This window comes from Fusarium mangiferae (assembly GCF_900044065.1).
Source record: "Fusarium mangiferae strain MRC7560 genome assembly, contig: FMAN_scaffold035, whole genome shotgun sequence".
Lineage (NCBI taxonomy): Eukaryota > Fungi > Ascomycota > Sordariomycetes > Hypocreales > Nectriaceae > Fusarium > Fusarium mangiferae.
The window spans coordinates 19,521-37,534 of NW_024573955.1; the positions used below are offsets into that span (position 1 = coordinate 19,521).

General features: G+C 46.3%; 9 protein-coding genes across 9 annotated transcripts; 6 read left to right on the forward strand and 3 right to left on the reverse strand.

The window, feature by feature from the left end:
- Positions 1–200: 200 nt before the first annotated feature.
- Positions 201–513, forward strand: FMAN_14324 (uncharacterized protein; the record flags this gene model as incomplete). The annotated part of the gene is made up of 2 exons (XM_041826184.1): positions 201–208; positions 264–513. 2 exons carry the CDS (start codon positions 201–203, stop codon positions 511–513), a joined length of 258 nt encoding a protein of 85 aa, XP_041691530.1.
- A 2,670-nt stretch (positions 514–3,183) lies between these two features.
- On the forward strand, positions 3,184–4,628 carry FMAN_14323 (uncharacterized protein; the record flags this gene model as incomplete). The annotated part of the gene is made up of 2 exons (XM_041826185.1): positions 3,184–4,504; positions 4,561–4,628. 2 exons carry the CDS (start codon positions 3,184–3,186, stop codon positions 4,626–4,628), a joined length of 1,389 nt encoding a protein of 462 aa, XP_041691531.1.
- Positions 4,629–4,719: 91 nt separating this feature from the next.
- FMAN_16281 (uncharacterized protein) lies at positions 4,720–5,667 on the forward strand (the record flags this gene model as incomplete). The annotated part of the gene is made up of 1 exon (XM_041826186.1): positions 4,720–5,667. One exon carries the CDS (start codon positions 4,720–4,722, stop codon positions 5,665–5,667), a length of 948 nt encoding a protein of 315 aa, XP_041691532.1.
- Positions 5,668–6,201: 534 nt separating this feature from the next.
- Positions 6,202–6,894, reverse strand: FMAN_14322 (uncharacterized protein; the record flags this gene model as incomplete). The annotated part of the gene is made up of 1 exon (XM_041826187.1): positions 6,202–6,894. One exon carries the CDS (start codon positions 6,892–6,894, stop codon positions 6,202–6,204), a length of 693 nt encoding a protein of 230 aa, XP_041691533.1.
- Positions 6,895–7,860: 966 nt separating this feature from the next.
- FMAN_14321 (uncharacterized protein) lies at positions 7,861–9,841 on the reverse strand (the record flags this gene model as incomplete). Its single annotated transcript, XM_041826188.1, has 2 exons — positions 7,861–9,126; positions 9,179–9,841. The coding sequence occupies 2 exons, from the start codon at positions 9,839–9,841 to the stop codon at positions 7,861–7,863; spliced, it is 1,929 nt and encodes a 642-aa protein (XP_041691534.1).
- Positions 9,842–11,574: 1,733 nt separating this feature from the next.
- FMAN_14320 (uncharacterized protein) lies at positions 11,575–12,222 on the forward strand (the record flags this gene model as incomplete). The annotated part of the gene is made up of 1 exon (XM_041826190.1): positions 11,575–12,222. The coding sequence occupies one exon, from the start codon at positions 11,575–11,577 to the stop codon at positions 12,220–12,222; it is 648 nt and encodes a 215-aa protein (XP_041691535.1).
- Positions 12,223–12,799: 577 nt separating this feature from the next.
- Positions 12,800–13,152, reverse strand: FMAN_14319 (uncharacterized protein; the record flags this gene model as incomplete). The annotated part of the gene is made up of 3 exons (XM_041826191.1): positions 12,800–12,877; positions 12,927–12,988; positions 13,038–13,152. The coding sequence occupies 3 exons, from the start codon at positions 13,150–13,152 to the stop codon at positions 12,800–12,802; spliced, it is 255 nt and encodes an 84-aa protein (XP_041691536.1).
- Positions 13,153–13,428: 276 nt separating this feature from the next.
- Positions 13,429–15,001, forward strand: FMAN_14318 (uncharacterized protein; the record flags this gene model as incomplete). The annotated part of the gene is made up of 2 exons (XM_041826192.1): positions 13,429–13,733; positions 13,786–15,001. The coding sequence occupies 2 exons, from the start codon at positions 13,429–13,431 to the stop codon at positions 14,999–15,001; spliced, it is 1,521 nt and encodes a 506-aa protein (XP_041691537.1).
- Positions 15,002–15,854: 853 nt separating this feature from the next.
- Positions 15,855–16,562, forward strand: FMAN_14317 (uncharacterized protein; the record flags this gene model as incomplete). Its single annotated transcript, XM_041826193.1, has 2 exons — positions 15,855–16,095; positions 16,168–16,562. The coding sequence occupies 2 exons, from the start codon at positions 15,855–15,857 to the stop codon at positions 16,560–16,562; spliced, it is 636 nt and encodes a 211-aa protein (XP_041691538.1).
- Between the last annotated feature and the right edge of the window lie 1,452 nt (positions 16,563–18,014).

An 18,014-nucleotide genomic window follows, 5' to 3' on the forward strand; every position in this document is an offset into this window, starting at 1 on the left:
CAATTTATAGTTTGAGCTATGGTTCTATGACGTGCAGTATTTCAGATGCCAAAGTCCCATTCACAAATATCATTAATGTTTTTCCAGAGTCCTGCCCTCAACATTGCTACTCGGGTCCCTAAGCTTACATTGAAATCTAGCCATCGCACCTGACCAAATTGTTGACTACGGCAGGCTACATAAASAAAGGTTCCTTTGCTATGAGAAAGTATGCACTGCATATGAGAGCATAACTATAGAGTCATGATACTAACGATGTCCAGCAAGCGGCCTGTATTAACATGCTACGAGCATGGCAAAGAAATTGCTGATGTAGGGCAAGCGATTGAACATCTCAGGGCGAAACATGTCGGCTTTATCAGGCGTCCTGGGCGCCTCGGACAAATGGATGCACATGGGCATTACTGGTACTGCTTTGATTGCCGCACCGAGCTGAAAGATCATCGCAGTTTCGATTCCGATGAAGCAATATGGAGTCACTTGAAGAGCAGACACAGCTGTGCGATGGACTAAGATCCTGGTTTGCCGTGGCCTTGAGTCTCTATGGCTATTTTAGCTAATGGGAAGATATCTTGTTTCGTCAGACTGTACACAATTTATAGCTGATGTGATTTACGGCTACTCGTAATATTGATATAGATCCCAGGTAATTAATGGAGCTACAATCAGTTGTCAACTGCCAAGGTCAGTCCATGTGATCTCTGGCGTAGGGTTGTTTTGATGAATATAGTGACGCCTTGACGCCTTGACGCCTTGCACAATCTCGGCCCCTTTATATAGGACGCGCGACGCCTGGATGTTACTAGCATTTAAATGGCCGTTTGAAAGTTTACAACTCCGCGATAAATCCACCTTTGACAAATTTCATATGCAGTAAATGAAATGCAATTTAATCCTTTTTATTGCTTTCAGATATCTTAGATCCGTATTGCGCATGTCTTTCTACTTTCTTTCCCTTTTTCGGAGGTTTTACTCAAGACTCAATCATTGCACGGTACGTTCCGTTACAACCCTGCCCGTGGATTGCTATTGTGGCCAATCCCATGAAGAACTCCACTACTCACTCTGAACCATATCCGTTATGCAACTCTGATCAGTACTCTTAGCATTTACCATTCTCGAAACTCAGAATCGGTTCCCTATTTCTATCCCGCCTTGATAACATTTTAAGGGTACAACGATCCAAAACAAGCCATTCAACCGCATCTCAACTACACTTGCTATTATCAAAGAAGATCAGAGAAGCTGTCAGCTGAAACCTAGCTTCCGTCGCTCTGAAACCAATTAATATCAGATGACATAAATATTAATTCCAATGACAAACGCCAAAGTATTGTTAGATATGGCTCAATTGAATAACAATAATGCCTCGTATTAGCTGGGCACTGCAATGCCTAGATCCTATTGTCTTTTCTCGATTGGCATACCGACACCGAAAACCAGTGGCATCACGCTCAACTGAACAATTGACTAACATAGCCAATGGCTTGCTGAACAAATGAGCGTATAGACTCCGCTAGTACCTAGCTAGCCTCTACTAGTCCTCTCTCCATCGAGATTGGGTGTCCAAGCCATCTTAGTCTCAGCGCAGACCATCGGCCTGTTCATCAGTCTAGGTCAATTGTGGGGTTCTCAAGTAACAGCCGTCGAACGGGTCAAACTCCGGGTGATCAACATCTTCCTGACATCGGTGACTGAGAGCTTGGGGGGTTGGGGTAACCTTATCTGATGCTGTGGTACTTGGGTTTTGGTCTGAACATGGATATTCACTCCTTCTCTTTGGCCAACTCTGACCAGCTCAGTAAACTGATACATGTCTTCTGATGATTCAAGAAAAATAGCTTTGAGAGCTGGGAACGTCTTTGATAAGACCATGGAGACTAGCAAATGTTCTTCTAGTTCCTCAATTTTGAGTCTCTCGGTTGTCTTCCAAATTCATCTTCTTGCGCATCTTTCACACTGGCAAACCCTAGCATGAGAACTTCGAGAGACCCAAGGAATAAATCCAGAATATAACTGACACAACCCCGACTTGTCTTTGGATCTCTCCAAATTTCCTCTACTATATCACATCCCCCATAAAGTTCGTAGTAAATATACATCAGGTCGTCTAGGCGGACGTAAAGCGGACGCAACTGCGAGCAGTCATGCCTCTACTACTGAGCTAAAGCAGGAGTATCACAATCTGCAACTGCAACCCCTGCGAGGGGGTTCACGATGTTTCTTATTCTGTCGCTTCGCTCTTGCTATTTTTGCCAAGAGTGCGTTCCTTAGGCAGCGTATACGGCGCAAGCTAGTTATCCTCGACCATTCAGGCTCATCGAAAGTGCGCGAGATGTCGGTGGACGAGTATAAGGAGCTCATCAATCTTGCTGCTCGCGGGACAAGCAGAAGCACCAGCCCGACAAAACGACAAAGGCGCGATCAGTCATAAAACAGCCCACAAGGCGATGCATTTTCCCATGTCGACGATTCAGCTGATGACGAACTCGAGGACGACACGGATCAGGAATCTACACGAGGACGCTCTCGGAAACGGCCCGGTTCGCCTATACTGCCTGATGATATCGATATGGATGGGACACTTGCTCCTAGCAGTCCATCTCCAAAACGACAACGACTTACCGATACACCTGTTCAGCCTCACACTCCGCCTCAATACATCAGTTCAAATAGATCTTAAGGATATTTCAAAGGATAGAGGACAAGATATAACGAAAATTGTGACGAAAACGAAAGCAACATATGCTCACGTGGCCATCGTCAGTTATCTCATGTCGTGTAGGTTTGGCCAGTATTACTGCTTGCCAGCTTCTAAGATGCACCTCGGCTTTTGTCTGATATTAAGGACAGCCGCGCATATCCTCATCATCACTTTGGTTGCTGCCAGTCCCATATCCATTACTCCCATTATCATCCCTCAAATAATTGACGAGTCTCTTCCGGCGCACAGAGATTAGCACATAAATCTGTCTTATCGGGCACTCATACCCGCACAACCGGTTGTGCGACTAGTATCACGTGTTTTTCGCACAACCGGTTGTGCGGATAAGGCCACGTAAGCTTCTTCGGTCAAATCCGCACCACCGGGAGACCATCAGTCAATTCATCTTCCTGTTATAGTTACATCACCAATAAAGTAATTACTGGCTTCCTACTTCATAATTTAACTTCCTCTATATAATGTCTACTCACTTGAGCAATATTAAGTCTCCAGTCCCTGCTATTACCACTCAATTGGCAAAACAGTGGCCTGATGATGTTCTTCCCCCAGAGGCAACATATCCATCACGAGAAGCCCTCCTTGCAGATATCGACAAGTGGGCAAAGGCTCGAGGATATGCCTTCGTAACGAGGCGTACGAATCGTACGGCAAATGGAAGACTGCTCATACACTTCAGCTGTGACCGCGGCGGAGGGATATATGTACCAATTCCTGATTCTAAGAGGAAGAGGAAGCGTACTACTCAACGCACAATGTGCGAGCTCTCTGTAATAGGAAAAGAGAGCCTYTGTGGGAGTAAATGGAGTCTTCGACATCGCCCTGATCCTCGCCATCATGAGCACAATCATGAGCCTACTGTTGGAGATGGCATTGCACATACAACTCACCGAAAGCTTGCTGATGAAGATGTCCTCATGGTCAAGAAGCTCACCCTTGCTGGCGTTGAGCAACGCCAAACTAAGACCTACCTACTGCAGAATACAGATGCAATGTTCATTGACTCGGATCTCGCGAACTGTATCACTCGAGCAAAGCAAGACSTTGCCAATGGACAGAGCCACATGGTTGCCCTGCTTCAACATCTCRAATCACAGGGCTTCTGGAGTCGTTACCTTATTGGAGAAGACTCTCGACTGCAGTCAGTTATGTTTGCTCATSCAGGGTCAGTCGAATTCGCTAGATCATACCCTGAAGTACTCATAGTTGACTGTACCTACAAGACCAACAAGTACAGGATGCCTCTCTTCGATATGGTTGGTGTTGATGCCACAGGAAGCACCTTCTGTATTGCATTTGCATATCTCAGWGGCGAGGAAGAGGAGGACTTCGCCTGGGCTCTTGGGGCGTTGCGATATTTGTATGATGCCAACGATATTCCTCATCCTTCAGTTGTACTGACTGATAGATGTCTTGCTTGTATGAATGCCATTGTATCCCTTCTCTGCTTTCCGGCAGCAAAGGTTATACTCTGCCTTTGGCATWTCAACAGAGCAGTCCTTGCCTTCTGTATGAGTGGCTTCATGAAGGATAAGAACGATGAAAAGGGACAAGAGGCGTGGAACGAGTTCAACGACAGTTGGCAGAAGCTTATAGCCTCAAAGTCTCCGGCCATCTATGATGAGAGACTAAAGGCTTTCCTGCTTCAGTACACTCGTTCACAGCCGAGGGAGGTAGACTACCTTCTCACAACCTGGCTGAACCCCCATAAAGGGAAGTTTGTTAAGGCGTTTGTAAATGAGTATCTACATCTGAACCAATTCGTTACGTCCCGAGTAGAAGGTATACATTCCCTGCTGAAAACCCATATGAAGAGCTCCAAGGCTGACCTCTTCGAGGCTTTCCAAATCATCAAGCTGGTGATCGTAAACCAGCTAGCTTCCCTGAAATCTGCACAGGCTCATGACCAAGCAACAAGACCTACTTGGCGAGTCTACATATTATCAGGAGCTTTKTACAGCCAAGTCCGCGGTTGGATATCACATAAGGCATTGATCATGGTCGATGAACAGCGRGAAAAGATAGGAGAGAGTCTCCCTGAGTGCACCGGAAGCTTCATGAAGACTACAGGCATGCCTTGTGCTCACACTCTTGTGCCACTGATACAAGGAAACGTGCCCTTGTTGACGAGCCATTTCCATCCTCATTGGCATCTCCAGCGATCTGGGATGCCGCCGCTTGTATTCGAGCCTCGCAAAGTCGATGAACGCCGTGCAGCTTCAAAGTCACAGCCGACATCGAGTACACGGCGAGATACATGTGCATTCGAAGCAGTCGAAAGGGCACTACTTCCTTCAGTGCCCAGGAAGCTACAGACCTGCTCTCGATGTCACAAGCAAGGCCACAACAGAAGGTCAAGGGCGTGCCCTGAGAAGTATACTGAAATGGCAGCAGAGCTTGAGGCCATGGAAAAAGAACATGATACAGCTACAGGGGAGGCCATATATGTAGCAAGCAGGTCCGTATCTCCTGCTGCAGCTGCAAGCACAACACCACAGGCACAACCGTCTCAGGCCCTCTACTATCTCCAAGAAGTCGTACATACGGTATATGCARAGTATCAGGAATCTCGCAAGGCGTGGTTCAACCAGCAGCCCCCCGGTGCCTCTCTTACCGATCGTGCCTACAGAGAAGCTGTTGGACTGCCCTCGCGGTATCCTGCAGTCAATTATCGGTGGTGCCGGGAGGAAGGGCAGATGGGACCCTTCGTCAAGCTTCATAACTGCAATAAGCTGAGAGATTGGACATTGGAGGAGATGCACAGCTGGATTGACGCCGATGATAGAGGCAATCATGATGCTGATGACCAGGAACAAGGGCTTCTTGATGCAGAAGGCCCCAACTACGTACAAAGGCAGGGACCTGCAAGTTGCATGTTATCACGGATGCATCGGGGCGGCGATGTGATTCTCCCGATGAGATCACCAAATGGTCAGTCAGGCTGATGCCAAATGAGAGGAAAAGGGGTATCAGTCAATTGAGAGTTATGGATAGATAGAGCGAATTTCGGTGAATTTAATGATATATCTATTGTCAGTCAATTGCATCTCTACGTAAAAGGAGCAGACTTTTCGTTTTGTGCTAGTTATGATGATGGGGAGTCAGTGCAGTTGGAGGGTGCGAAATCGTCAATGCTTGCAAATCAATTATCTCGGTCGGAATGCCTATACTTACAATCAGCCACCAGCATCTGACCATAATAATATATATATCATTAAATCGAGAAAAGAAAGCTGCATTGATTGGTATATGTTTTAATGCCTCAATCCATTAAGCGCCAAAGTTGTGGGGGAGTAACAAAATGGTATAGGGTCGGATGTGGAGAATTGCATCCTATGAAGTGAGGGAATCACATATTTCTCTTCAAGCAGATCATAGCCTCAACACAGCAACTAACATCAATTCAGTAAGAGATTTGAACTAGCATATATCCCACTAAATACACACAAGAAAGTAACCCCAAACATCCTCAATTCCCCCTACTGTCTGCCCGTCCAAGTCCACACAATATGCCCCTGTGGAGTGACCGAATTGATATGCATGCCATTCTGCTGGGCCACCTGTATAGTCGGTGCATGCATAGTCATTCCAACTGCAGGCGTAGGCCACATTGTAGCAGGGATTGGAGGCCCTGCTCGATATGCTGCGTCCTGCCGTTGCAGCGTTTGAGCTGTCCAGAAAGGCACAGCATCAGGGACCGGTCGAGCCAACCGTTGGTTGACAGCATTGTGAAGCTGGCCGGCATGCCAGTTTCCCTCAACACTGTATCCCTGGTTCCATTTCGCCACAGTTGCTGGAGCCCCAGCAGGCACGAAGCTGGTGTTGTATGCCGTATGTAGCTGTGCCGGCGTCAGGAGACCTACATTTGTGTTGGCCCCCGGGGGGGCGTTCTGGGCTATCCAACCATTGGTGTTGAACACGTTGTTCACCGGCTGTTGCACTCCCAGATTCTCTTGGCCATGAAGAACAAGTTGGGGGATAGGCTGAAAGAAGCCTGCTGCCTCACGCACTATTTGCCCAGTCCCCAAGTGGTCAGGAAGGTTATTTGCAGCAATAGCAGGCTGCAGGACAAACTGGTTGTTTTGGTTCGAAGGAACCGGGGCAGAAGGGGTTGCAGTACTATCCTCAAAGATCTGGAAGCCGGTATTGTTATTCTTGTTGTTGGGAGCCATCGTTGAAGAGGTAGAGACGTTGTAAGCTAGAAGATTTATTGGATTGCTTGATATCTTGAAGGAAGACGTTGTATTGAGGAGACAAGAAGAGGAATTCAGTTCTCAATTTATATGACTATCTACTGATTGACTCACAGCTATGTTGAACGCTTGCTGTACAGATCAGGAGTGACAGAGGACCTACTTCCATAGGATAACTGAAGGAATAACAACAGATATCCTGTATATAGCACCTCCCTTCGTTAATCTCAGTCGAGAAGAAGAGGTTATATGCTGTTGAGTTGATCATATTGCAGTCACAGCAGAGAGGGCTTCTGTATTTCAGTATCAGTGATCTCTCTGATGTGACGAGGCTCTCTTCTTATGCTTGATATCATGAACAGATGACTGTTCTTGTGTGATCTTGTGAGTTGGAAGGTTACGTTACTTCTGTGTTATTTGCGGTAGATTGAGGCCAAGCAGCGGATCAATGATATTAAATATGAAGTGATGAACTTTCATGAAGACGAAAAACACCATTGAATAGCTATTTCAGTTGAAAATGGTGTTGTTGTTGATCAGCAGTTGTGCATTTAATCCAAAGTCAGCTATTCAGCCTTATCCGCACAACCGGTTGTGCGAAAAACACGTGATACTAGTCGCACAACCGGTTGTGCGGGTATGAGTGCCCTGTCTGATCCCATGCGTGACTAAGCTGACTGATGAGCTGCGCTATTCCATAATAGGAAATGTAACGCTTGATCAAGAGCCCAATATTACATGATAAGTCACGACAACAATATCAATTTAAATTGAATAAGACTTGGCCTGGAGTACTCATTCGAGCCCCAAGAGAGAGGTTTCAATTTCTTTCGGTCCAAAAATGTGTTAACAGCCTTGAACCCCAAGTCGAATATGCCTTCTGGAGTTACTGTATCATCCTAGTCGCGCCCACTGCTATGGCGTTCCATTTCCTATAAATAAAAGTTACAATACTTGAAAGGTTCTATCCTCGGCTGCCTGTAGCCAAACCCACTTTTTCCTTTCACATGTTGGCGCATGCCTCGACCAGCATCCCGAAGCATCTTTGTACACAGTTGGTTGCACGTCATTTTCCCGACTTGAATCTTTTGCTTCTGCACTCGCGACATTAGCCATCCGGATCAACCCAGCCCGCTCATAGTATCCGTTGCCCTCTTGAAGAACGAGAATGATTGTGTTCTTTTCTTTTGAACTCGTACCACTCTCTAGTATCATGGCTGGAAGAGAGAAATTCTTTTTCGCAGCAAGGGATTCATGGTCAGGATAGAAAAGAGAATATGCGGTAATGTTGTCGGTGAACCGAAGGGCGGCCCAGATTCCATTCTGAAGGCCCTGCGTCCAATCTTCCTTGTGATTGTCCCAGTCGATGAAGTCGAATGACACATCTATCACCATCCCTGTTAACTGAATGAACGGTTTCAACCTAGGCCGCTCAAAAAGCCTTCGCCTTTTGTACACATCGATATCTACGATCTCTCCAGTCAAGGTTGCTAATTCAAGTTTGTACTCTGGGTTGTCGCGGCTCGTTAATTTCAATCTCCCCCGCCAGCCTGTCCATGACCAGCTTGGAAACTTCCTGACCCGAGTTGCGGGCTTCAGATGATACCATGCATTTATCATGTGAGGCTCCTCATCATGTATCGGATTTCCCAGAAATTGACCCCAGGAGTATTTCGCCTCGTAGTAGCTGAGGATACCCAAAAAGGCATCTAGGGAATCTTCTTTCTTCGTAAGTTGCTTGGCACTGTATCCCATGATGTGATCTCCTATGGTTTTACGGCTTGTATCTGGCGGTTTTATCTTTAACGGTTGAATGTCTTCAAGTACTCTGCCCGATTTGATATGCAACGCCTCCATAGAGATACTCAGAGACTCCAGGCAAGTCATGTTGTTGCACTGAAAAATGACTTGCTCGTTGGTGAAGAAGATCCTCCTCCGGGATAAGAATCCTTCCTGGTATGTCCAACCCCTTTCGGCCCATTTAGTGGACTGAATTTTTTCCCTGGGTGGTTTGCCAAGGCAGCGAAATTGCATGTTATCTATTTGCAGCGGTGTTTTTTGTTGATCGCGCGGTGCAGTCACCCCAGCTAAGCCATCCGCAGAGTCCTTCCCGGCTGCAGCAATGATGGTGAAAGAGGCTTGGGAATAGATCTTGTCCATCATCTCAAATTCTTTCTTCTTCGAATTTTCTGATTGCTTTTGGTCGATGCACTATGAATCATCAGTAGGCGGCAAATAGTAAATAACTGGCTATTCAACGCACATGTCGATCGACCCATAGATACTTAAAACCCAATCTCTTTGTCACTTCAATACTATCATTGATGACTGGAGCCTTTGATTCGCTTACACCTGACTGCTTTTTGTCATATTCTCCCCAGACGTATGAGAGAGCTGCATATTCCTGATTCATAGGAAGTGATACAGGCTTGATAGGCTCTCCAGACTGGTAAGAAATGCAGTCTATGACTTTGAAAGGCTGAAGCTGAGTCATCTCCTTTGATGTGCAAGTGTCATCGTGGTTTGCATTGCAGTAGGTGATCCAAGACTTGATTTGTTCATACTTAATAGTTCTAGGCCAGGGTTGAGAAGGCAAAAAGCTGGAAAACGGGTCTGAGGTTGGCTTGGTTGGTTCAACAGCTATGAGACTGCCCATGACTTTATCTATTTTCGTCTCTTTCTTTTCTTTCCTCGAGTCGAGACGTAATAGAACTGTATCCGTAAGTTTGAGCTTCGACAGTCGAGTCGCCGTCAACCCTTTGAAAAGCCAGCCAGCTGATAGAGCGTGTAGAAAGGTTTGCGAGTCATCCGACTTGAGTATTGCAAGTGATTGGCAGATACAACAAGAAGACGATGCAAGCTCTTGCTGAGATTCGGGTACTTCTGCAACACAGTGGTATTTCCTATTGGCAAGCTTCTGAATCATAGCCGACCTTGATAGTGTGCGGCACCGGTCACAACAACTTTCAAGATCTGGGGTCTGATTAACTTTCCTTCGTTTGTTGGGAAAATTCGACATCCTGTTGGGGTGGAGGGGAGCTTGAAGAATAACAGAGATGAAAGTTGTTAACCGGGAACTATTCTAGTGAACGTGAGGATGTGTTGAGTTCAGGAACATAAGATAAGTACCTCGAAATCGCGCTTCCAAGTCATCCACCACCCCGCATTGTAGACGCGTTCTCATGCATGCCGCGTATGTTGTGATAGCGAATCAAGAGCATTGGTTGTTGCGTCACGTGCTATTCAACTATCAACTCATAACAGTGAGCTGAGCTGATTCCAATCTTCCTGAGCTACCGGGGCGTAATGTTTACTGCAATAAATCGCTGGTAAAGAAAATAATTTTGTTTTTTAGTCTTACAAATGCAGCATTTGAATTTAACAATCAACAGGTTTAAGAATGCAATTCCAACTTTTATTAGTCATATATATTAATAATAACGTACAATATGGGACAGCTGACTCACGCTAGCCAAAATAGGAAATCATTATGCTCTCTAAGAACCGTACCAATCCATAAGAGAAAATCGACACGGCCAAGCGGTGCCGGCATGGTTTTCTCGAGTTTAACAAGTCGCTGCGACAGAAATACAAACTATTCATCAGACCATCATACTCAAACCTATAACAAAGATATATTCACTGCGTCGCCAGTCAACATGGCGAGCCTTCCCCTTACCCAGCCAGAAGCACAGAAGCTCTTTAAGAACTTAAATAAACGATATTTACGTAATAAGATCAATAAATACCATACTATTATCTAATTCTTATAAAAATACTTATCAGCAAGATCACAGAAGTAGTCTTTCCAGGATCAGCTAACTTAAGTCTGTAAGATACTTAAGTGATAGGGTTTTATTAGTCCCTAACTATGCTTTATTATCAAGGCTAGACAGCCTGAGCCTGATCACATAACCGAGTTTGCTTTCAAATCACTGATAATAAAAAAAAGTCAACTTCTTCCAGACGTTAAGTTAGAAGTTAAGTAACGATTGCGTTGTTCGGAGTCTGAAAGTATCTCGTATGCAGTCTGGAGCTTCTTAAACTTCTTGGTTTTCTCAGGGTCACCGCCATTTTTGTCGGGGTGCCATTTTAATGCTAAAGCGCGATAATAGGGAGGTCAGGACCTCATCGATATCTTCCGAACTTCTAGGATCGAGCCCAAATATCTTGAAATATTCTCTTGGATCACTGAATGATGACGTCGTGCTTGGCTTCGTGGTCAATGATGGCGGCAATTCTTCCATTCGCTCGATGTATGCTCGCTGTTGGCGAACCAGAGCGACCAAAGACTCTTTGGAAAGAGATTCCAGTTCGTCGCAAACTCCGCCTCTAACGCCAGTCAAGTTGGCGAGGGGTATACGGAACAAGTGGTACATTTTTAACGGTAAAAGGTAGGCTGTCTGACAACCATCAACCATCACATATTTACAAGTTGCGTGCTTTACCAGCAAACCCGGTTTCACGAGACAGCGCTTAGCGTAAGGCAGATCTTCCTGTTTCCGTCTGTATACCAAAGTCAGGCCGCAAGGAGACGAGAAACCTTGATCCTAATGGACGAGGAGAGTCAAGTAAATCGTCATAAACTTAAGGAGTCCTTTCATGAATTTAGGCTGACACATTTCCTAATTTTAGACGATTTCCTCATCGAAGACCAGGATGTCAGCTAGATACTTTGAAACCGTAACATCTGCGAGTGCATTTGACACCCAGCTCAAGGCCGAGCTGAAGCATTCCGGCGGACCCCTCTCTATCGGCGACCTCCAAGCCTCTGGCAGCAACTGGGGCCGTCGCCAGCTGTTGGCCTGTCGGGCCATCATCTTGCCGACAGCACACAATGTGCTCCCCGCATATGAGGGTCACACGCAGCGTATTGAAGAAATACAGGAAATAAAGGAGTTTCTAGAAGGGCCTGATCCGGCCTTGATGCACCATAGCACTCGCTTCCTGATTTCCGAGTATGGCTTTTCTCTCGGTGAGATGTGGGCTGCGTTGGCAGCCGTCAAGCACTACCCTCGTCCCCTTCCCAGAAACGATGGGACACCAGAAGCAAAGCGAGTTCGAAGACATACGGTCCTCGAAGGATATGTTAGCTCGGCCGGCTTCCAGGTTTCGTCTAGCGACCCCGAGGAGCGTACTACCTCCCCTGGCAGCGATGGGATCTGTCGGCCCTACTTACACCGAACAACCAACAACTCAAGAGCTTCCCGCCGAAGACTGTGCCTTGCTTCTCATCACCCGAGTGCTGCGCCACTTGCTGTTTTACACGCAAGCTCCCAACTCAACATAGGGTCCTCAAACTCGTAACGGGCACCGTTACCAACGACGTTGTGCTTACGAAAACGCGAAACGGGCCCATTTCGAGGCATGTTGATCCGTGCCACCCATGCTGAAATCATTGGGATTTAGACGATGTTTACGATCATCTTTGCCCCCCTGCACACCTCCTTTAATCCAAAGTTCAACAGTCCCATTTAGCTTCAATTGTTCTTGAAGGCCTTCCCAACTCTATGTCCATTCAATCTCCGAGTTTCCAGTACTGTCTTCGGCATGAAATCATTAGGTATACTGGAAGAACTGGTCATAGCAAAACTACTACGATTATGGTTTGATGCGTTTGACATTTTTCTTAGCTGATTTAACTAGGAAATGTAACACTCGGTTGAGAGTCATTCTATCGCAATATACTATGACATGGCGCAACAAGAATTTTAATTCAAAACTTCATTCTGTATGTCTTTAGACCAAAGAACTATATAACAGGATTAGGTTAGCCAAAAGAAAAAAAATGGTGGCGGCCTTGAAGACCTAGCTTGCGTTTGCCTACTGGACTTTTCATAATTGCGAGCCTATCAATAGCCTCTGCGCAAATAAGTAGATACCCTCATTGATCCCAGTCAGCTCTCTTGCGGATGTATTCAACCCTGACAGAATAGGATGATCCGAGATCCTCGTCAATAACCTGGAGCCATTAGTTCAGGCATTCGAAGCGCCCGTGATGGATGGCATACAACATGAAGACTAGTGCTCTGAGTTTCATTGCTTATCGTACCCCGGCGCCAAAAACCCTCACCTAGGAAGCCTTAGCGCATATGGTATCTATAAGTTTGATTTCATCTGACCTAAATAGTAATAAACCGTATCCGGGTGGGGGTAATATGCTTTTTTGTAGGCACCTTGGGGTATCTCTGGCAGGTCTGGAGGAGTGCCTGGCTGCTGCCGGCGCTTTCGAGGCATGTTCAACAATAAGGAACTTTGGTAATTATGTCTGATCGAACTGGTACAAGTGATGATCATTGTGAAAGAAGAATTTGAAAAGGGCTTCGGAATTTGTTTCTTTGGATAAGGAACCATGTGATTGGCATGGCTGCCTAAAACGTGGCTTCCGCAGTAATGCCTCAGGCAAAAAGTCAAGAGGTTCGCTTCCCCACACTAAATCTCCAACCTTTTAAGATTGATTACCTTTCCTTCAACCATTTCATTCGGAGAGCAGCTTGCCGTCTGCTGGTCGTAATGGCACCGGGTATTTTCCGCCCGTCTTTGGATCTCGAAGCTGTCGCTCGGCTGGCACGCGATTTGCGGAAAAGACCTTGCTCATGCGATTCGTCACAAACCCCGCTCAGTGGCAGCTTCAATTGGGTTTTCATTATCTCATTCGATGATGGCGTAAAATGGATCTTTCGCACACCACGAAAAGAGTCTTTTGGAACGAGGCTACCGGAGGAGTTGGTGCCAGGCCTGATTGCGAGTGAGGTGGCAACGATGAAGTACGTTTCGCAACACAGCACAATACCCGTGCCAATCGTTTATGATTATAGGTATGTTTTTGGTAACCCGAGCCATGAACCAATAGTTCTGATAGAATATTAGCTGCACTACATCAAACGATGTTGGGGTCCCTTATATTTTAATGAGCCAAGCCAAGGGCACTTCTCTAGCTTCCTGGTCGTGGCTCAATGGTCCCCATCAATTGCAGATGAACAACAACCGCGAAACCATCTCTCTCAAAGCCCAGGAAAAGGTCATGGCAGAACTCGGGAAAATATCTTCCCAGCTACTCCGCTTGCAGTTTGACCAGATTGGATCGCTTTTTGAAGAAGACGGACATTTCGTCACAAAACATTCACTAAATCCGGCATTTTATTTTCAAGACCGCCATTCCCTCTCGCAAATCAAACGCGGACCCTTCCCAAATGATGAAATCTTTTATCGCTCTTTGCTCGACACATTTCTAGTACACGTTCAGGATCTTGATATGAGTCACCACTGTTTTAGAGCTCCAGTACCAACTGAGAGCGAATTTGACAATCCTGAGACGTATCGCCGAGCGACAGACCTTTGGAACGACTTTGTGACAATTGGCTTGAAGATCGACAGCGGTGAAAACCGCTTCGACTACCTGGCTGCTGGGAAAGCCGTCGAAGATATTATACCAAGTTTGGCCACAACCAATCATCCTGAAGTCACTGAATGCTTCGGAAGCGGTTTTGCAATTAGCCATCCTGATCTTAGTATCAACAACATATTCGTCGATGAAGACTTCAACATCACCTGCATCATTGATTGGTCATTTGCGTCCACGGTCCCTATCCCCCAGCTTCTTGTAACACCCGGTATGCCCCATCCGAGAGATCAACCATCAGTTTCAGCAACGGCATCGTTTAGGACAAGTTTCATGGATCATATAGGAGTAACAAGCGGCGCCAGCTCTGTGCTCTGGTCATTAGCGGAGACGATATGGCATTTCATAAGATGGGTCAACATGGACTCACTGTGCGATTTCCAACACTTTTCTGCTTTATATGATCTAATAAAAAATTCCAGCGTTGCTTCTCCTCTGAAGCATATTCGAAATCTGCAACAGAGATCGGATATGGAGCAAGTGAGAATGGAATTGGTCTTAGAAGACTTATCACCAGAACAAATCAAGAAAGAGGAGCGCAAATACTTTTCAGCCGTGACTGATGGCTGGAGAAGATACAAGACTGCAAAAAAACTCACCGATCAATTTCGGCAAAGTGACGAGCTTGTTATTAGCGCTTCAGTCTGGTCGTCTCTCCAGAAGGCAAATTCGACTTGGGGTTAAAAGCCACCAGCACATTTCTCGGCTAAATTAAATTACGGGCCCCTTTCTAAGGCTTGAATTAGTATTCCGAGCCAAATTTATTCAATTTTGATTAATATTGTAGCCGTGGCATGTCATCCAACATAGCGAAGGTTGGACTCTCGATCGAGCGTCACATTTCCTATTACGGAATAGTGAAGTTTGTCTGTCAAGCGTTTCATTTCCTACCTATCCTAGCTGCGCGGCAGATTCAGCTCTGAATCTAATGGCTTTTCCATAATAAAAAAAAGGCGCTAATGAAATGGCGATGTGAATCCATTGCACCCAACGGATTCAGGTCACCCATAGGTTTTCGTCGCTAAAATGCACTTCAAGTAGATGCATCGATTTATTACATCGAGGGAAGCTTACATYTAGGTTCTCAGCCTTTGGAAAACGATAGACCCGGCCGAAAACGCAGATGGGTTCATAGCACAGCAAGGCAAAGCAACTGATCAGAAGCTTGACACTACTCTTCTATTCCTAACTGTTGTATACCCCTAATTGTCGTGCACCCCTGTTTACTTCCCACGTGTATACGTATCTCCGGTCTATTCCATATGTCTATACTATTTATTGCCTCTTCCGTGCCTCAAGTCACAATTACGCGCTAGATTGCTTTTGATGCTTGACTGCCATCGGCTCTAAATTACTCCGTAAGTGCCTGCCCCACTTGCCCCTCATCGATGACATCTACGAAGGGGGGGACTTAGCCTTGATTGAATGGTTTATAATAGCTGAGGTCCGCACCATCTCATGTTGGTTCTCAAACCTTTACTTGTTAAAATTGAGTCCCATATTCTATTCCTATTCCGGTCTACACCTCACAGCAACCATGGATTTCTCTTCCAGCTTTGGTCCAAAGGTCTCCCAGTGCGAGGCAATTATTGGATACTGCTTCAATTCTAAGGTACTCTGCGCCGAGGCCCTGAACGCTGCAGCGGATTCTAAGTCCGTCTATATTTTGGATGGCCTTCTTCAGAGGATGCCCAAGAATGACCGCCTCGCCATCTACGGCGATTCCGCTGTCGCTTTCTACTTGTGCAGCATCTGGGTGCAGCGGGGCCTTGACAAACGTTAGTTATGAGTTTGTTGAATTTAGAAACCCGAGTTCGTGAGCGGATACAGCTAACAGACACTCCGCAAAGACTGCTGGACTATGCTTCGACATGACCTTATCAGCAACGAGAATCTTGCCCGAGTCGGTATGGAACATGGCCTCGACACCTGCATCAACGTCAACGGTGGCACCGTTCGGGTTACACCCGGAATGGTTGCTACGGCTGTCGAAGCTATCCTCGGTGCTGTGGAGAGAGACGGCGGTCATGACACTCTCGCCCGGGTTATGACGCATCTGGGTCTCACGCAGCATGTCCTGCTTTCACTGGTAACGTTCTGTCCACTCACTCACCCCATTCATGTATGCAGATCGGCTGCGAGTTACTCACTTGATCTTCTAGGTCCCTCCGTGGCTGCCCTGGGACCACCTTTTGTGCGGGCACTGTGGGCCCGGTACGCGATCGAGTGGTACTTGCCTGCATAAACCTCTCCTTGAAAGGCGGGACCGGGTCTCTTAGCCATGATGGTAGTGTCCCCCAGGCTCGGATCCGTTTTTTCCTTGAGAAGCTATCCAGGTGGGCACTTTTGGATTACGCACAGGGACCATAGTGACCATATAAGAGGGAACCCTATGGCGGCTACGAAGTCTGGACCGCTTGGTCCACGAAGAGGCACCCCTGCGTCGATTTCCATCAAGCGTAGGCGTTGGGGGTGACTCGACGTCGTACCTCCCGAGATTGACATGGGCATTCCCAATGTCGTCGCTGTCAACGTCAGGTTTCTGACTCGATGATCATAGGACTGAACCTTTAATCGCTTGGGAAGCTGGTCAGTGAGGGGTGATATATGGAAACAGTAAGACGAACAAGGAACCGACACTTTATCAGTCATTCGATATCATTGTGGAAGGAGTTACGAAGAAGAGGAAATGCAGTTTGAATAGTCACTCATTCGGCTGAGGCTCGAGAGCCCTCAATCAAATTTCTTCGAACTCACCCAGTCTTGACTCCCAAGGCTTGTTTTGACATTCCTTGACAATGGGGTCCCTTGGTCCTATACTAGGCGGCCAGGTTGCATCTCATGCGGTCTGCAGCGGCCGATCCCCTATTATCATGTAACTGAAATATTCTACTACAGTAAAAGCTAGAACTCACCTACTAGTTCAGTAGCTAAGCGAGGTGAGCAGGAGGCCAAGGTCTCTTGTCGGGCGTCAGTAAGGCGCGCCTTCCTAAGTTTGATAAGGACAAGAGTCTATGGAATGAGTTGGACCCTACTCTTCTAATCCTAATTGTCGTGTACCCCTGCTCACTTTCCAACAGTATGCCTATTTACGGGAAGTTCCTATATTCTGAAGGTGGGTCTACTTGGAACTCTGGRTACGGTAGAAATAACGTAACTTTGTTCAACTTGGCATACAGTGCTGTGGTATTTATACTTCTTRGCATGGGAAACCCGGCGAGGCTGGGCGGGTTTTGCGTACAGCATCAGCCCTCGAAAAGATGGAACCGCCCATCAGATGTCTCGACGACGRGATAAGACGTTGTAAGTTCAATGAGGTATATTCTATAGGACGAAAGAAATCCATTCATTCAGTCATTTATTAAATAATCGCTACATATCATGTGTTGACTTACGGTTATTACCTAACAACGTTCCACTTGCTAACCTAACACAGTCTGCAACCTGAAAACATAGAGCTGATTACTTAGCAAGAGCTGTCATATTTTGTCATAGGCCGCGACAATAACGTGAATAATCTCTCGCAGCTACCCTATCACGATGTCGACTATAAATCTGTAGAGAACCGTTGTAATGAAGCCCGTTCCCGAATTTGTTTGTATAATGCACCAAGACCTTTGTCTTCGYATGGTARCTTGACARGACCTTCGCGTATGAACAGTTGGTTAGGATTGTCCAGTTGCTCCCGAAGAATCAC